This window comes from Tasmannia lanceolata, unplaced genomic scaffold (assembly GCF_043159265.1).
Source record: "Tasmannia lanceolata isolate RefF3 unplaced genomic scaffold, GAP_Taslan_0.1 ptg000005l, whole genome shotgun sequence".
NCBI lineage: Eukaryota > Viridiplantae > Streptophyta > Magnoliopsida > Canellales > Winteraceae > Tasmannia > Tasmannia lanceolata.
Genome location: NW_027518682.1, coordinates 8,486,692 through 8,502,586, shown reverse-complemented (window position 1 = coordinate 8,502,586; position 15,895 = coordinate 8,486,692). Strand labels below are relative to the sequence as shown.

Here is a 15,895-nt window from a genome sequence, read left to right as displayed (position 1 = left end):
TATATGTTAATATATACACTAAAAGGGTTGTCCAGGGAGTGAAAGGGGGAGGCAAAATATGTCACTTTTTTTTGGAACCCCATTTGTTACTTGGACCACTCCCCGTAGTGTAAAAAGAGTAGTCAAATTACACTAGATAGGGCTGTCCAGGGAAGTTGAGGGGTGTGAATTTAATATAACCCAAGCTCGATAAGGCTCGCGATCCTGGCCGAGCCTGACAGAGCCGAGCTTTTGAGCTTAACGAGCCGAGCCGAGCCGCTCGGCTTGTTTACACCCCTATTCATGAGGGGTAACCCAAGCCCAGGCATAGGGTAGGTGCCCCACCATTTTACATCTCATGTACTAATTAGGTAGGGTCCATTATTTTACACCCATTTAAATATAAAAAGATTCTAAAACTAGCAAAGCAAGTCATTTTTTGTCAAATGACCAAAAAAGAATGGTATTGCCATGCATAAAAGAGACCAAACTACTATTTTTTTTGGTCTCTTTTTCAAAAAGTATTGTACGGACCACACTATACACTATACGATGATCCAAACCGTCCATGTAAATGGGCCACAACATAAATAGGTTGTTTAAACCCAAAAATCATTTCCATAACATGATCCCAACCCTCCGATCTATAGAGGAACTTGCATAGTGTATGATAAAAACCTCCATATAATCAAGTCGAAAAATCCAAAGCAGGCGGATAATAAAAGGAAGAGATAGAGAGGGAGAGAGAGAGGAGCGTTTGGTCAGTGATTTCTCTGAGGCCATGGCCGCTCTCAGCATCGGAAGCGCGTGGACAGTCGGCCGTACGAGCTCGAGAAGGACAGCCCCGTCGAGACCCAAAATTTCCTGCGTTGGATGGGTCTTCTTTCTCCACCTCTCGATCAAAAAGAAAAATTACACAGTATTCTATTCAAATTCTCCTTCCTCTATATATTTATTTTTCATTTCATTCTCTGAAGGATCCAGAAGGCCTCCTGGGCCCGCCTAAGACGGGCCATATAGCCCGGAGGGAGTTCCAGAAGCGGCTCGAGAAGGACTCTGATGCCCGAGAAGCCTTCGACCGTCAAGTTCGCGAGGAACAAGAGCGTCGTCGAGCCCTTAGAGAAGTAAGCAATTCTCAATTTCGTCCTTTCTTGATTTTTTTTTAATGATTCGTATGCGTTTTTTGTTTAATTTTTGTAGGCTAGGGTAGTTCCGGACACTATTGAAGAGCTGATAGAGTATTTTCTGGATACCGAAGCTAGGGAGCTCGAATACGAGATGGCAAGGTTAAGGCCTAGGTGAAATTCCCAATCTTATGTTGCTTCATATTCTTTGGGTTCTTTGGATTTGATGCTTCTGTTAAGTTTTTGTTTTTTTGTTTCCCTGTGGTTTACCTGTCTATGATTTGGTTGTTTCAAGTGCTACTTACTAGATTGAAGTTTTATTCCCTACTTTCTATTCAAGAACAAAAGGGTAGGAAGTGCAAAAGGGGGTCCTTTTGGTGGAAGGCACAGAACGTTAATTTCCGTATGAAGTTATCTTTGTATAGGTTAGAGATACATTTTGGTGGGTTTAGTGTTCGTCTTGAACTACCAAGCAAGGGATGAGCTACCTATCGACGCACTATCGCCTCACAACCTATGAAGGGCTTTAGCAACGAAAGCGCTTTTCACCTTATTTAAAGAGAGAGTTCCGCTTGACTTGAAAGTCCGTCCTGCTTCAGAGAAGTGGGAAGGGATTCAGTCAACTCTCCGAAAGTACTCTTGGGCGAGCTAGGTTCAATGTAGAAAAGTACAAAAAAAATCCTCTTGTAGTATCACTCTCCTCTAGCTCCATAGAAGTCTAGCTCAAATACCCAAGAAGAAGAAGCCCTGCTTGCATCAAAAGAATTTGTTATTGTGATGTGCTTAAAACATTTGAAGCAATAACGATACCCTTGTTGGGAGATTGATCAAACTCCTAGCAATTATTGATGGTAAAATTCCCCTTGTATTATTTGTGTTATTTCGTGGAACAAATCGGCAATTGGATCATCCTCTCTAGGTAGTGGGTGCAAGCAATCAGATTATTGCTTTAGGTCTGTTTAAACGACAGTGTTTGCACCTCCAAATTAGCAGTCCTATGCCTTTGATCATTTGTCTGAGTTGGTCCATCTGAGGCGTCCTGTCCTTTTTCTTTTTCCCCTCCTGCTTGTTTTAGTAACTTTTTTTTTTAATGCTTGTTTTAGTAACTGATTTAGTAACTATGAAGTTCATTCTACATTTTGCTTCTGAATATACACATAACCCCTTCAATGCTCTTGCAAACAATCTTTGTTTTGTGCTCTGGCTCCAAATCAATTTTGTTAGATTGCCCGAAGTTTTTCTGTCAAATTGCACTTGAAATCTATTTTGGATTTCACTAGGTTGGATAGAAATGTATACACAATTAAAGCAATGGAATTTGCTTCAGCAATTGAGATGAAAATTCTTAATATATTCGCTCATCTGTTTCATCCAAAGGTTGACCCTTTTACCGAATACATGTGAAGAATTATTTTTCATATGCAGAACTTCAAAATTTCGTATTGTATATCACTGAGCATGTAAATGGGAAAATTCTGAACCCATCATGTATTTCAATGGTACTTTTGGTTGAAACTGACCGTGAGGATTCGAAGCCAAGTTTGATTCAGCTGTTACTGCTGTATTTTTGTCAAGTCATTAACTAATGATACCCTTTTCATCAGAAGACAGGTTGAGTGTAGCTCTTGCGCATGTAGATGATATAATTTTGGTAGGATCGCCAAGAGATTCTAGAATTGAAAAGCCAGTAACAGGCAGTATTTGATGCTATGCATTAGTGACAGTTGAACTACTTTCTAGTCGTAGAAGCTGCGAAATTCTAGAAGCCTATATTCTTATCTTAGAGCAAACATGTATTGGATCTGATGGAGAAAGGGGGCTATTGGATTGATCTAGACCAAGTAACATGTTTATCAAATAGACATTGATGAGCCTATCATCTAAACTCTGCAAAGGTTACTTGTAGGTAGCTTTCTCAATGTTTAAAAACCTCGGACAAAAACTTGGTCAACGTAAAAATGAATAGATTTGAGTGTGTTCAGCATTGACGTGGTCAAATTTTCATGAACTCCAGCGAGTCAAAGGAAAGGAGCTTTTCATTGATTTGGAGGAGCAAAATTGGGCTCGGATGAAAAAAAAATCTTTCAAAATAAAAAATAAAAAATTGGGCTCGGACGAAAACTTGTCCAAGGTGAAACCTAGTCCACTCAAGCAAGTCGATGATTAACGCAATGAGTTTTTACAAAATCGATTTTCTATCTAGTGCAGATGTGTCATCCGGTGTGTCCATGATCTCTAGGAATTGCATTTAGATGCAGTATGCAGTATTTTGAAGTGCATTATGCTTTATGCTAGAAATAGTGATATATTATGTCTTGAAGTGTATTCCATGTATGTTCATGTGCGCCCCGTGTGTCTGTGTGTGTGTGTGTTTTTTTTTTTTTTTTTTTTTTTTGAGGGGGGGGGGGGGGGGGTTGTTGTCACTCAAACTGGTCAGAAGTTGTTTTTTGCCTTGAAAGCTTCTTTAATACACTCAAACTTCTTCCCAAAAGGGAAAATGGAAAGAAAAACTTATTCTTTCATCACCTGTAGCCGTAGTCACAAAATGTGACAAACTATGTAAATCTCTTGTTCTCAAATGGTTTTTTTCGTTTGATTTTTGGTTTATTTGTGTTTCAATCAAACTCTAGATCGATGTTTTCACAACAAATAGTATATGTAAGATGTTGACATGATAGGATGGTTATCAACTGAGGGGAGTTGTCTATTTTTAATGCTACAGATTTGTCTGGTATAATCTCTAAGAAACTGCTATGATATGGCTAGATCTTGTCCCCCGATTTTCAATTCTTGATTAATAAAAGTCAATTTTCAAAAAAAAATTGCGTAGATCTAGTGTATCTCTATAATATAGAGCGGTGATGGCTAAGGAAAGTGAGCTAGTTTGGATGAAAGATCCTCTTGGCTAACTGGATATAAAAATGTGCTATGCTGACCAAGTAATGGACATCTTTTATTAATGATGAAATAATGCAAGCTTGTGCAGTTTGCTTGCACATGGCAGGTATAGGTTTATAGCTTCTTTAATACACTCAAACTTCTTTCCAAAAGGGTAAGTGGAAAGAAAAACTTATTATTTTTTCACAATGGGGGCTGATCCCTAATAGTTTGTTCGAAAAGTGCTATTTGCCTTGAGGATGAATGTAAAAACAATCAAATCTGCACTGGCATTCCCTTTGGATTTCTCTTCCTCTCCATCTCTAATTGTACTTTGTAAAAAAATTGTAGTGTGTCTACCCCTCATAAGATTCATCCCAATCCCAGTCTCAGATGGATCTCCCTCTGGTCCTGATTGAGGATCTAAACATGCGGATCATGAACTGCCTTCGCCATCATAATGGTTTTATTGTATTTCTTGCTTAGGAATGGCACCTTCACCATCCCTTGTTGGGATTCTTTCACATACAATGTGCCAGTGGACGGAGACAAGACTGTCGTCTCGTCGGGATCTGAACATACGCCTAGATGGCTATCCTTCATCTATTTGGGTGGTTGTATGGATGAAATTTCAAAACAGCTCAGATTTCGGAAATACGAGTGTATGCAGTCTCTATATTTAAGATGCTTCTGTTTTTAGATCCTCCACTACTGCTACTTTTGTTGAATCTCTCTATGTCTGTGTGATCTCCATCACTGTCACTGTGGCACCACCACCTTGGTCACACTAACAGTCGTGCTTTGCATTTCTTTAATTTCCCACTACTATCTTCTTGTTTCTTGTAATAAGTTTCCCAAGTCATATATATACTTTAGTTGTAAACTTGGGAAAGACACTGAGCTTCATATTTCTTTAACTAATAAAATTAGTTTTTCTTTTCCATTTTAATTAGTACATTTAGATGTATGGGGACTTGCTCCCTCCACTTATTTTGTCTAGTTCATGTTTTTTTTTTTTTGAAATGAATGTCTGGTTCATGTTATTATATTATATTTGCTGATTTTTTTTCCCATGTTTTACCTAGATATTTTTCATTAAACAAAAATAAGATGTCACAGACCACAACACATTATGACAATGTAGCAAACACTTGAGAAGCAATGTAGGTGGGGAGTATACCTGCTTGGCCTTTAGAAATTTCCATCACACATTTTTTTGAATAGTTTTTCATTACACAAGTTATACGACTATAATTTTCTTGCCCACATATGCCATTTCAATATGATGTTGAGCGCAAGCATCGACATATCACATAATCTGGCTTATCCATGATGTTTCACTCAGGAGCTTCCAAACATCTTTTGACTCAGTACTTTCACTCTATGACACACATCATTAATCTGCTACCATCATTTGGTGGGTCACTGCACACCCACATTAGGTTTTTGGAAGAGAGCTGAATTACTCACATCTTTTGGGCATGCATATGCTAGGTTCATGTGCCTACTACTCAACGTAAATAAGCTCTCTCAAAGCCATTACACGCCTTTGTGGGGTATAGGCACGAACAAAAGGGGTATCAATGTTATTTCCCATCATCATGGAAGATCCTAATCTCTCATCACAAACCGTCAATGCTTTTATAACCCTACCTCCTTCACTCGTGGCTCGCTCCTTGATTACATGCCCTAAGGCCCTTTCAGGAGATCGCATTAACTGGCGCCTTTTTTCTCACATCTCGATTTCTCTCTCAACGCTCAATGGAAGCTGAAGCTATCTTTCTCAGTTTTTCCTTCTTAGGGCATAGGGGGAAGATAAGAGACTTTGCTGCACTCATTCATTCCGGAACCTCCTTGGTCGAAGAGCCGGCGCGGCGTACTGGTTAAGTACCCAGAGTCGGGATCAGGTGTCTGATACTGCTGTTAGATGAGCTTTTGGGGAGCTACAGTAATTACAAGCTTAGCTAGCACCATACCTGTAGTAGGAGATACCATAGTGACTTGGCTCAAGTGCAGTGCCCAGAAACGGTTCAAAGATCTATGGAAAGTATATTCAAAATAATCATCAAGGCCTTAGTTTCATAACCTAAAGCACCGGTCTTCTTATCAGCAGCAGAAGCAATCCTATGGGCCTCATCTGGCCACTCCAGGAGCAATCATTCATGGCCATTATGGAGAAATCCTTTACGAAAGGGATACATTAGTTATCTAATCTTTCAGTGTTATGAGATCATAACATAAGGCAAAGGGCAGCTCCAATTCCTCTTCCTGCTGGAAACAAGGGAAGGGACTGATTGCTGCATCTGTATCTGCATCAGCACTGGCTTTACCTGCTCAACTGATTGATAGGGAATAGGGGCACTAGGTGCTTAATAATTGATTGGGTGTGGCGCCCAACGGATACGGAATAATAGATTAGGAGATAGGCCATCTCCATCTAAAGTTGCGAACGGGTCGTTCTATTTTTTAATAAATCTCACCTATATGATCCACTTGTCCTACCACGGGTGATAAAGGAGGAGGAAACTTCCACCTCACCTCTCACATTAGATCCTTGCAAATCACTTGAGCTTGAAGGGAACCCTCCTCCTTCGTGCAACAGTCAGTTTTTTTTTCTTAAATGACACAATCATTTTGTGAAATAATCATAGAATAATGAAGATGCCTCATAATCATATGTTTAATGCTTGAACCAAACACATCAAGATTGACTCCCTTATGGTTTGAGAGAAAGTTGATAACGAAGAAGTGCTTCCTGTGTATGTATCTTGCATGTGTATTTGTTAAGCTTATTCCACAAAGACGAGTGAAATAAGGAGAAAACGGAATAAAAAAGATGGAACATGAGGAGAGAGGTGAGAAAGGGAGGAGGGGAGACATTTTTTTTTTTTTTTTTTTTTGTGTTTGGTTCACCAACCCCAACCCACGAAAGATAATATGTGTAGGAGGGATTGAGGAAGAAAACCTATCTCACAAAAAGAGGCTCCACTCACTCTAATAAGAAGTCACTTGTGACTTTAATATCCATTTACAAAATACCCCTCATTAGAATAAAAGACACAAGCACTTAAGAAGCAACATCTTCAACTGCGCTCACGGAAGTACTTAGTTTAGGCCAACATTATGACTTGCTTAGCAAGCAAGCTGAAAATGTTTGTTGGAACATTTCATCTTGATGGGGGTGTAAGAAAATACCAAACAGGGATATTATGTACTTCAAATTTCAAAATTAGTGAAACATTTCTCTCCCCACGTGTGGCCTTCCCCATATATTTTCTCTCTTTTTATAGCCTTCTTCACATCATTATTATATCTAATTTTACAGCTATATATGAGATTTGCAGATTAAACAAAGACTTTTTCAATCACCTGCAATTCGAACTGGGCCAGTTACGATTTGCTGTGTCAAAAACTAAGGTTTATCTCGAAACAAAAAGATTGACTTGCATTTGGAAGATGGTTGACTAGAAATTCAAATCTTGAAACTCCTGATTGTGTCACAGGAAATGGAGGACAGATTGATTGAGCTGGAAGCCATGCAAAAGGTTCTGCTGGAAGGAACAGGTTTGTAAGCATCCCCATTGATGGTAGCCTATGGATTTCTTCTCCTCACATCTCTAACCAAAAATAAAAATGTTTTGTTCTCTGCCACAGAAGCATATGATAAAATGCAAGCTGACCTTGTACTAGCAAGGGAAAGGCTGACCAAATTACTGCAATCAGAGGACAAGAAAGCAACTGTATGAAAACAAAACCACTGTTAGATAATCTCTGAGCATCAAAAATTTTTTTTTTCATGAAGTCCATATCGGTCAAGCTCAACTGACAGATTGTTGTTTCTCTGAGCAGTTACTAGAGATGCTTGAACGAAATGAACTTGATAGGTCCTTATTAACCCTTCTCGATGAAAATATAGCAAATGCACACAAATATAACCAGGTGAGAGCAGTTGGAGCAATTTCTCTGCATCTTGCTAATTTCTTCTGGTGCCGCTGTTTATCTAATTCAGATCCTGCTGCATAATTTGTTCTGCAGAAGCAAGCTGCAGAGTTCATGGAGAAGATCCGCTCTGCTGTTCTTAAGTATATGACAGTATAGTATTCAATGCAGTTTTGTAGATAACCTCCTCATTCTTCATAGTTAACAGTGAGTTTCTGATGAATTTGGCTCGAAAATTACCTACGGGAACAGGTGGTATGTATTAACGCATCCACCTTGAAGCTGTTACTCCTGTAAGAATATTGTAAGGTGTTGAGGTGCTTTAGAGAGACTCTACAGATAAGAACTTGTATTTGCTTGTTTTTTTGTTTTTTGTTTTTTTTCAAAATTTTAGGCCCTGTATGTTTTGGATTTTGAAAACCGATTGCGAGTCCAAAACTGATTATTGGATTCAAACTAAACGTAAATTTGAGTCCAAAATCAGTTTTGGGCTCACAATCGATTCTCAAAATCCAAAACAAATGGGGCCTTAGGATGCATGGAGAAGTGAATTGTTGGCCCTTTATGTATAGAGGTGAATTGTTGGCCCTTTAACAAAAATGGCTGGTGACATGTTGCTTCTGTAAGGCCAGGACCTTTCTTCTCCTTCTTCTTTTCTTTTTTGAAAAGGTGAAGGACCTTTCTTCTTCTCTTTACATAAGTTAGTTCGGCAGGTGACTTTTTTCCTTTAGTAAGCCCATGCTCTCTTCTTCTCTTCCATAGCAGATTTTCATTCATCAGATGATCTTTGAAGAAGCTGTGACCAAAGTAGGCAGTATATTTCTCTTAAATCTTTGTTAGTTTTTTTGAGACATGAATCATGATGTGTGATGGTCCCTTCTCAATTTTAACTCTTTCATAACATGTCCACCTTTCTTTATACTAAAACGGTTACAGTGCAAGTAGTCTGTCCGACCACCCCTAATCTTGACTAGCTCAAATCCTCACCGTCCATGAAGCAGACCCCAACATGCATAGGTCATGTTGCCACAATTACACAGATCCAACGATCCAGAGGAGCTGCTCTTCACAAATATTTGAATCCTTAGGCGGGATGTGTCAGATTTAACAAGCAACATTCTCTGTTTTCTCTTTATGGGCAGCAAAAAACAATGATAGAAGCACTACCGAGAAAGGTTGAAGAACGTGACCTTAACTATATATAATTGGGGTGAAAACTATGGTGGTTTGGAAAGCAAAATACAGGTGGGTACCATTTGTTCGATGATCCAAGCCCTTCATAGGCCATGCCCCAAGATGATCCAAATCTTTGAATTCGAACAATTGGTTCACAAATCAAGAAGCAAAATTGCAAAAGTCCTCATCTAGCTAGAGATCTTGGCCGTCGATGGAGGGCATCATCCAGAACAGATCTTCAAACGTAGAGTCGAGTGAACTGTAACGATACGATAGAGGCTGGAACTACTTTTCAAATGAGAAAGAAGAGCCTAGAACTCGAAAGAAAAAGGAAATGCTATTCCTTCCCTCTCCTTCCTCTCTAACCTTTTTTCATCACCATCACCTCCTTCCTCCACGCCTTCTCTTCACCAACGCCATTAAAACTGCTACCAAAGACCAAAACAACAAAACCCATACAATCAGAAACACGAAGATAAAAAAATCAACTAGGATGATGTCTACAAACCTTCCTACCTCATCACCTTCTCCTCTAGAACAAGACGAACAGCAACACCTTCTCCTAAACCAGGTTCTAAAATACCACAACCAAACCAAACACTCCTTAACCAACTACGCCCGTGGCCCCCACGGTCTCGACTGGGCCAACCAACCCAACCCTTTCCGACGCTATCTCCCATCCCCTCTCCTCCCTCTCCAACACCACCCAACCCTAAAAGACCAAAATGACGAAAATAACCCTCCTCTCTACCCTCCTCTCTTCCTCTCTCTCCCACCCCCAAAACCCGTCTCCTCAACAACCCTCTCTCAATTCCTCTACGACTCTCTCTCCCTCTCCGCCTGGAAAACCACCAGTTTCTCCACCTGGTCTCTTCGCGTAAACCCTAGCAGTGGAAATCTCCACCCCACAGAATCCTACATCATTTCCCCTTCTATCTCTTCCCTATCAGACTCCCCTTTTGTCGCCCATTACGCCCCCAAACAACACGCTCTCGAGCTCCGAACTCAAATCCCGTCCAATTTCTTTCAATTCTTCCCGGAAAACTCTTTCCTCGTCGGATTCTCATCCATCTTCTGGCGTGAATCCTGGAAGTATGGGGAACGCGCATTCCGCTACTGCAACCATGACATTGGCCACGCGATTGGGGCTGTTTCTTTTGCCGCTGCCACACTTGGTTGGGATGTCAGACTGCTCGATGGGTTAGGGTTTTCAGATTTGCAGAATGCAATGGGGTTAGGGTTTTATCCCCCAATGGAAATCCCTTCTCGCCATGTTCAAGGTCGGTTCCCTGAGCTCGAATTCGAACACCCTGATTGTCTTCTGCTCGTGTTCCCAAACAATTCCCCTCAGTTCTCCATCGATTATACCACGTTAAGATCTGCATTTGGTGAATACTCGTCTTTGGATTGGAAAGGAAAGCCTAATTCTCTTAGCAAAGATCATGTGTGTTGGGATATTATTTATAGAACTGCAGAGGCAGTGAAGAAGCCTATGGCCGTTGAGCCTCGATTCTCTGTCAATGCATTCCGGAGCAGTGCGTTGATTTCGGAGGGGTTGTATAAGGATTTGACAGTTAGGGAGGTAGTTAGGAAGCGGAGGAGTGCGGTTGATATGGATGGAGTTCATGTCATGGAGAGGGAGACATTCTATCAGATTCTTCTACATTGTCTTCCTTCGGGTTCCCAAGACGCGGGAGAGAAGCAGGGGAAGCAATTGGCTTTCCCATATAGGGTTCTTCCGTGGGATTCGGAGATACATGCTGTTCTTTTTGTTCATAGGGTCAAGGAATTGCCAAAGGGTTTGTATTTTTTGGTGAGGAATGATGCTCATTTTGATAGTCTTAAGAAGGCAACAAGGTCGGAGTTCGAGTGGGAGAAGCCAGAGGGTTGCCCTGCTGTTCTACCTCTGTATAGACTGGCAAAAGGCAATCTTCAACGGTTATCTAAGCAACTGTCATGCCATCAGGTAATTCAGTTTCTGATATGATATTCTCTTCAAGAAGTAATATCCGTGGTAGATGAAATCTAGTTTTTCCATTATCTGGATAATCCATTTAGAGGAGATCATTTATTGAACTGGTACTAATTTTTTTTTAGCATCTCAATGTCGGAATTAAAAGCTATGAACATGTACAAATTTGAAGTCTCATTTGATAGATTATCGTAGATCTTTATGTTTCTATTTGCGTTGTCTTTGGATTGTTTAGTTAATGGCAGTCCTATAGTCTATGGGATGTGTTCACACCAAGGGTTGAAGGTCCCAATATATCGGCCATATCGGACCCCCTCTGATATCAATGCATTGACCATATATTGGGAATATTCCCGACATATTGGCATATTGGAAGGGTTCTGATTCTGACTTATATCGATGTTTTGGCCGATATATTACTATATTTAATACCATGATGCACACGATATCATAAAATACTTATGCAAGGTTTCCTTTTGGCTTCAAATGCAGGATATTGCCAGTGATGGCTGCTTCAGCCTAGGCATGGTTGCCCGCTTTGAGCCAACTTTGCATGAAAAGAATGTCTGGATGTATCCTCGGTTGTTTTGGGAGTCTGGCATTCTTGGTCAAGTGTTGTACCTTGAAGCACATGCAGTTGGAATATCTGCAACTGGAATTGGCTGCTACTTTGATGATGCTGGTATGTATTCTTTTTTCTTTTCTAACATACAGTTTTAGTTCAGTTTGTTTTACTGTACTACTATTACTTTACTTCAGTTGGAATATCCAGATGTTGAGATCAGCCAATGAAAAAGCGGATAAGCTAGCAAAAGACAGGTTGGAGAAAGGGGAGGTAGGAATCATCAATACATTTTGAGAAGAAGAAAGTAATGACCAGTAAGCTGGATACAGTGAGGCCACTATCGTGCCGATCATACATATGCAGGATTGCGTTACTGCTAGCATTTTATGCAGATTTGCTTAATCGGTGCTTACCTAGTATAGTCTTTTGAGTTAGGTCTTGCTGTGCTTATAAGGTGTAAAAGGTCTACCGTTACTGTTTGTAAAAGGACTTGCTATCCTGCCTAACAGTCGTATGTTACTGTCTGTTAACATACTCTGTTATCATTGGCGATAAGTTACTGTTAACATGCATGCGTTGGTGCTGGTAGTGAGGGAGAAAATATGTCTTGCCAATGGCAACTGATGTATTATGTGGAAAGAAGTAGAGGAAACCACGAATCATCTTTTCATTCGTTGCAGGGTGGCTGGTCAGATTTCGGGGTTGTTTTTCGGTTTTTCCGTTTGTTCGGAGTTTTCTGAGTCCTCCCTAAGTCATTTAGTGATCTCGTGTCATAGACTTGCCTTCATGTAGGAAGTAAGGATTTTGATCCTTTAGAAGATGATCTTTTTTGTGGTTTGTTGGGTCATATCATTGGACAGAAACATGCACACCTTTGAGGGCAAGGAGTCATGATTGCGAAAGCTCCTGGTGTCAAAAGCAAGCTAGTTGCATGGGCACTGAACAGGAAGAAATTTTAGGGTTTATCAACCCTCGAACCTCGATCTAATGAAAAAGTGGAAGAAGGTGCTCTTCATGCTAAGACCCGTCAAAACGAAGAGATCCGTGAAGTGGTCGCCTCACCCTCTTAACATGACAACACTGAATGTGGATGGTTGTTCGTTTGGCAAACTCGGCCTGGCTGGAATTGGAGGTGTTCCGTAGAAGAGGAGGTTATTGTTTTCTTCTGTTACTATCATGATTATGGATTCAACCAAGGCTGAGGTCATGGCTCTTTTAACTGGGCTTTGTTTTTTTATGAACATGTGTGACACCCTTTGGGTTGAAGGGGATTCATGCAATACGATTTTGTGGGCAAAGAGAAGTAGTGAAAGGCCCTGGAAATTGGCCCGCATTATCAATGAAATCGTTGACTAAGTACAGCAATGTCCATTTGCTTCTTTCATGTTGTAAGAGAGGCAAACGAAGTGGCTGATTCATTGGCCAAGGATGGGGCTGGAAGGTTGCATCTAGTTACTGGACAGTTCCTACCTTTAGGGATGTAGAAAGTTGTTGCGCCTGCTTCTGTTTCTGTTCTTGTTTTTTTCTTCATTAATGAAGAGTGATTGTTTAAAAAAGCTGTTGTTAAAAGGTGTGGCATTACATGAAGCACTTGTTAAACTCATAGTTGCCAGAGTGAGGAGTTGTGAAAAGCGATGCGGAAAGCGAGCCCGGGAAGTGAGGAGCTTAGGAAAGAGAATGCGGAAAACAAAGAGTCCTAAATAAAGTAAAGAGGAAGTTTGTAGGAAGTGCCATTGTAAGCCAACATGAAGCATGTCGATGCCTATTTGGAAGCGAACAAGTGTATAGAAAGAGTGGGGTTATAGTAGGCTTGGGAGGAAGGGTTAATATAGTTAAGGATTACAAGTAATAAAGAAGACTTTGGACTTATTGGAATTACAAGTTTTTAGGGATTTACAGTTTTACATGTTTTATTCATGTAGATTTAATATTAAGTTCTTAGAAAAAGATCCACACAAGGTTCAATTGAAACTTAGGATGAGTTTTTAAGTTTTAAATACATTCTTTTTATATAAAAAAAACACGTCGTCGAGGTTATTAAAAAGGAGAAAACACTATTTTAGGAAAAAATAATCACCTAAATAGGAAGTGTAGTATTAACTAAGAGGAAATACGTAGGAAGCATGCTCCCCCTAAATTTGGAAAGGGAGAAGAACTCAGATTCCAAAGCGAGCTTCCCATCCAATTAGGAAGTTTTTGATAACTATAATTAAACTTGTTGATATTCTCTCATTCAGTAATGATGACTATTTGTATTTTACACAGCAATCAGGTTTGCACATTTGACAGATGCCACAGATGAGAGTAAATATCACAGAGGCATGATCAGTGATCATGTTTCTAGTCAAGTAGTTGTGTTTGAACTTTGAGGAAGATTGTAGAAAAAAAAATGTAGACAATTTCTGGTTGACCCCCTCCATTGTAAACTGTCTTGGATTTTTTGTATTTCTCTGAACCATAACAGCATAAGAATACATTATTAGTAGAAGAGTACCTTGTCACGAATGGTCAAATTTTTTTGCAATAGATGGAGTAGCATTGTGAGGGAAGGGCTATTGTGCAGGGTGAAAACTTTGGTTTTATGGAAAACTGTCACCCTTCAATAGATGTAAATTAGTGCTACAAAAATAAAATTAGTGCTACAAAAATAAGCATTACATTATACACCCATATTATACTGTTAATCTTGACTTGCAAGACCCCTCTACAAGCAATGAGCTCCCAAACATGCCATGCAATTTTCTCAACAAGTTTCCCTCGAAAAAATATTAGCTCGTTTGTCTTCTACATTGGATCTGCATATGAAAGTTCAGGTGCAATATTTGAAAGTGGGTTTTCTTCTATTCATTACTCTGCAATCTCATACTTTCTTTATTTTGTGCAGTTCACGACATTCTCGGGTTGAACGGATCAGAGTTCCAGAGCCTCTATCATTTCACCGTGGGAAGTCCTGTTCTAGACAAGCGGATAATGAGTTTACCTGCATATCCTGGCCCTGATATTGATGCATGACCGCCCTTTGGATACGCCGAAAGTACTGCTGCAATTTCTATTGTAACCCATGTACTATTACCACCTGTACAGACTGATGTTATAGAGAACCAATCACCTTGGGGGCCTTTTCTGAATGGCTAATTGGGGATGGGGCTCTCATATAGCTTAAGCTTGCAGAGTCATTGCTCTTTTGGATGCTTACCATATTTCTACGAACATTACACAATTTAACACTGTTGGTTATAATGCCAATAACCGCTGCTTTGTAATGTACTGAAAACACAAGATCATCTGTTACTGCTGCGAGTGGACAAAGGTGGTTGTAAAGTAAGAATTTCATATTTGGCACTGTTTGTGTTGCACGAAGTCACCTTGTCTTATATGCTTGTGTTGCACGAAGTCACCTTGTCTTATATGCTTAAATAGCTGTTACAATTCTCATCCTTCTTTGACAGCTAGTTAAAGCATATGCCGACTATGAAAACATATTGTACTCAATTGTATAATGATGTAACAGTTACAATTAAGCTTTATTTGTACTCATGAATTTCACAAGTAGGCCCCCCTAGTACCTAGGGGGCTGGTAAGATTGTAAGCCTCATTTGTGCTTTTATATAACCCTGTACGTTACTCACTTGGGACTTTGTTGAAGCCCTGTATGTGCTTTACTTATACTCTCACATATATGGCCACAAGGCCCTGCTTCTACTTTGTTGTGGATACATGTATTTCATTACATGTAATTTGCTGACTCGAGTAACAGAGCTCTACACTATGTCACAAAAGAACGGCATCTCTCTTTCAGACTGCCTTACCCCATTGGTATCCCATTGGCTTACCCCAGTGGTAATTCTATCAGCATCACGCTGTGATAGACTTGCGTGCATATCTTAGTCTTTGGTTTGATACAGATACACTTATGGTCCAGTGACAAGATCGATGTCCTTTATTGGCTTCTCCATCCCTGGAACAGTATCTCCTCTTTTCTGTATGTCTTTTCCGGCGCCATTCTTTCAGAGTTATTTCAGCTTCTTCGTTCTTTAGTTCCGCGATAAGACCTATGTCTTTTATTGGCCTCTCCATCCCTGGAACAATATCTCTTCTTTTCTGTATGTCTCTTCTCGCGCCTCTCTTTCAGAGTTATTTCAGCTTCTTCGTTCTTTAGTGCGGTGATGAACGAACAAAACCAAGAAGAGGGCTCTCTTAGCAAAAGGACCTGCAATAGCAAAGACTGCTAACCTTCTTCTTGTTGCTAGCCATCCGTGGCAA

General features: G+C 40.1%; 2 protein-coding genes across 2 annotated transcripts; both read left to right on the top strand.

Moving 5' to 3' along the window:
• Nucleotides 1-693: 693 nt before the first annotated feature.
• On the top strand, nt 694-8,151 carry LOC143877361 (dimethylallyl, adenosine tRNA methylthiotransferase). The gene is made up of 8 exons (XM_077379366.1): nt 694-856; nt 957-1,103; nt 1,180-1,277; nt 7,325-7,397; nt 7,484-7,544; nt 7,635-7,720; nt 7,830-7,919; nt 8,016-8,151. The coding sequence occupies exons 1-8, from the start codon at nt 761-763 to the stop codon at nt 8,076-8,078; spliced, it is 714 nt and encodes a 237-aa protein (XP_077235481.1). The 5' UTR covers nt 694-760; the 3' UTR covers nt 8,079-8,151.
• Nucleotides 8,152-9,166: 1,015 nt separating this feature from the next.
• On the top strand, nt 9,167-14,975 carry LOC143877360 (nitroreductase family protein). The gene is made up of 3 exons (XM_077379365.1): nt 9,167-11,061; nt 11,560-11,749; nt 14,517-14,975. Exons 1-3 carry the CDS (start codon nt 9,430-9,432, stop codon nt 14,642-14,644), a joined length of 1,950 nt encoding a protein of 649 aa, XP_077235480.1. The 5' UTR covers nt 9,167-9,429; the 3' UTR covers nt 14,645-14,975.
• The last annotated feature ends 920 nt before the right edge of the window (nt 14,976-15,895 follow it).

Coding starts and splice junctions, on each gene's coding strand:
- LOC143877361 (XM_077379366.1), top strand. CDS start 761: ATGGCCGCTCTCAGCATCGGAAGCGCGTGGACAGTCGGCCGTACGAGC. Junction 857..956: donor AAATTTCCTGCGTTGGATGG/GTCTTCTTTCTC, acceptor CATTCTCTGAAG/GATCCAGAAGGCCTCCTGGG. Junction 7,920..8,015: donor ATGCACACAAATATAACCAG/GTGAGAGCAGTT, acceptor TTTGTTCTGCAG/AAGCAAGCTGCAGAGTTCAT.
- LOC143877360 (XM_077379365.1), top strand. CDS start 9,430: ATGCTATTCCTTCCCTCTCCTTCCTCTCTAACCTTTTTTCATCACCAT. Junction 11,062..11,559: donor AGCAACTGTCATGCCATCAG/GTAATTCAGTTT, acceptor CTTCAAATGCAG/GATATTGCCAGTGATGGCTG. Junction 11,750..14,516: donor CTGCTACTTTGATGATGCTG/GTATGTATTCTT, acceptor TATTTTGTGCAG/TTCACGACATTCTCGGGTTG.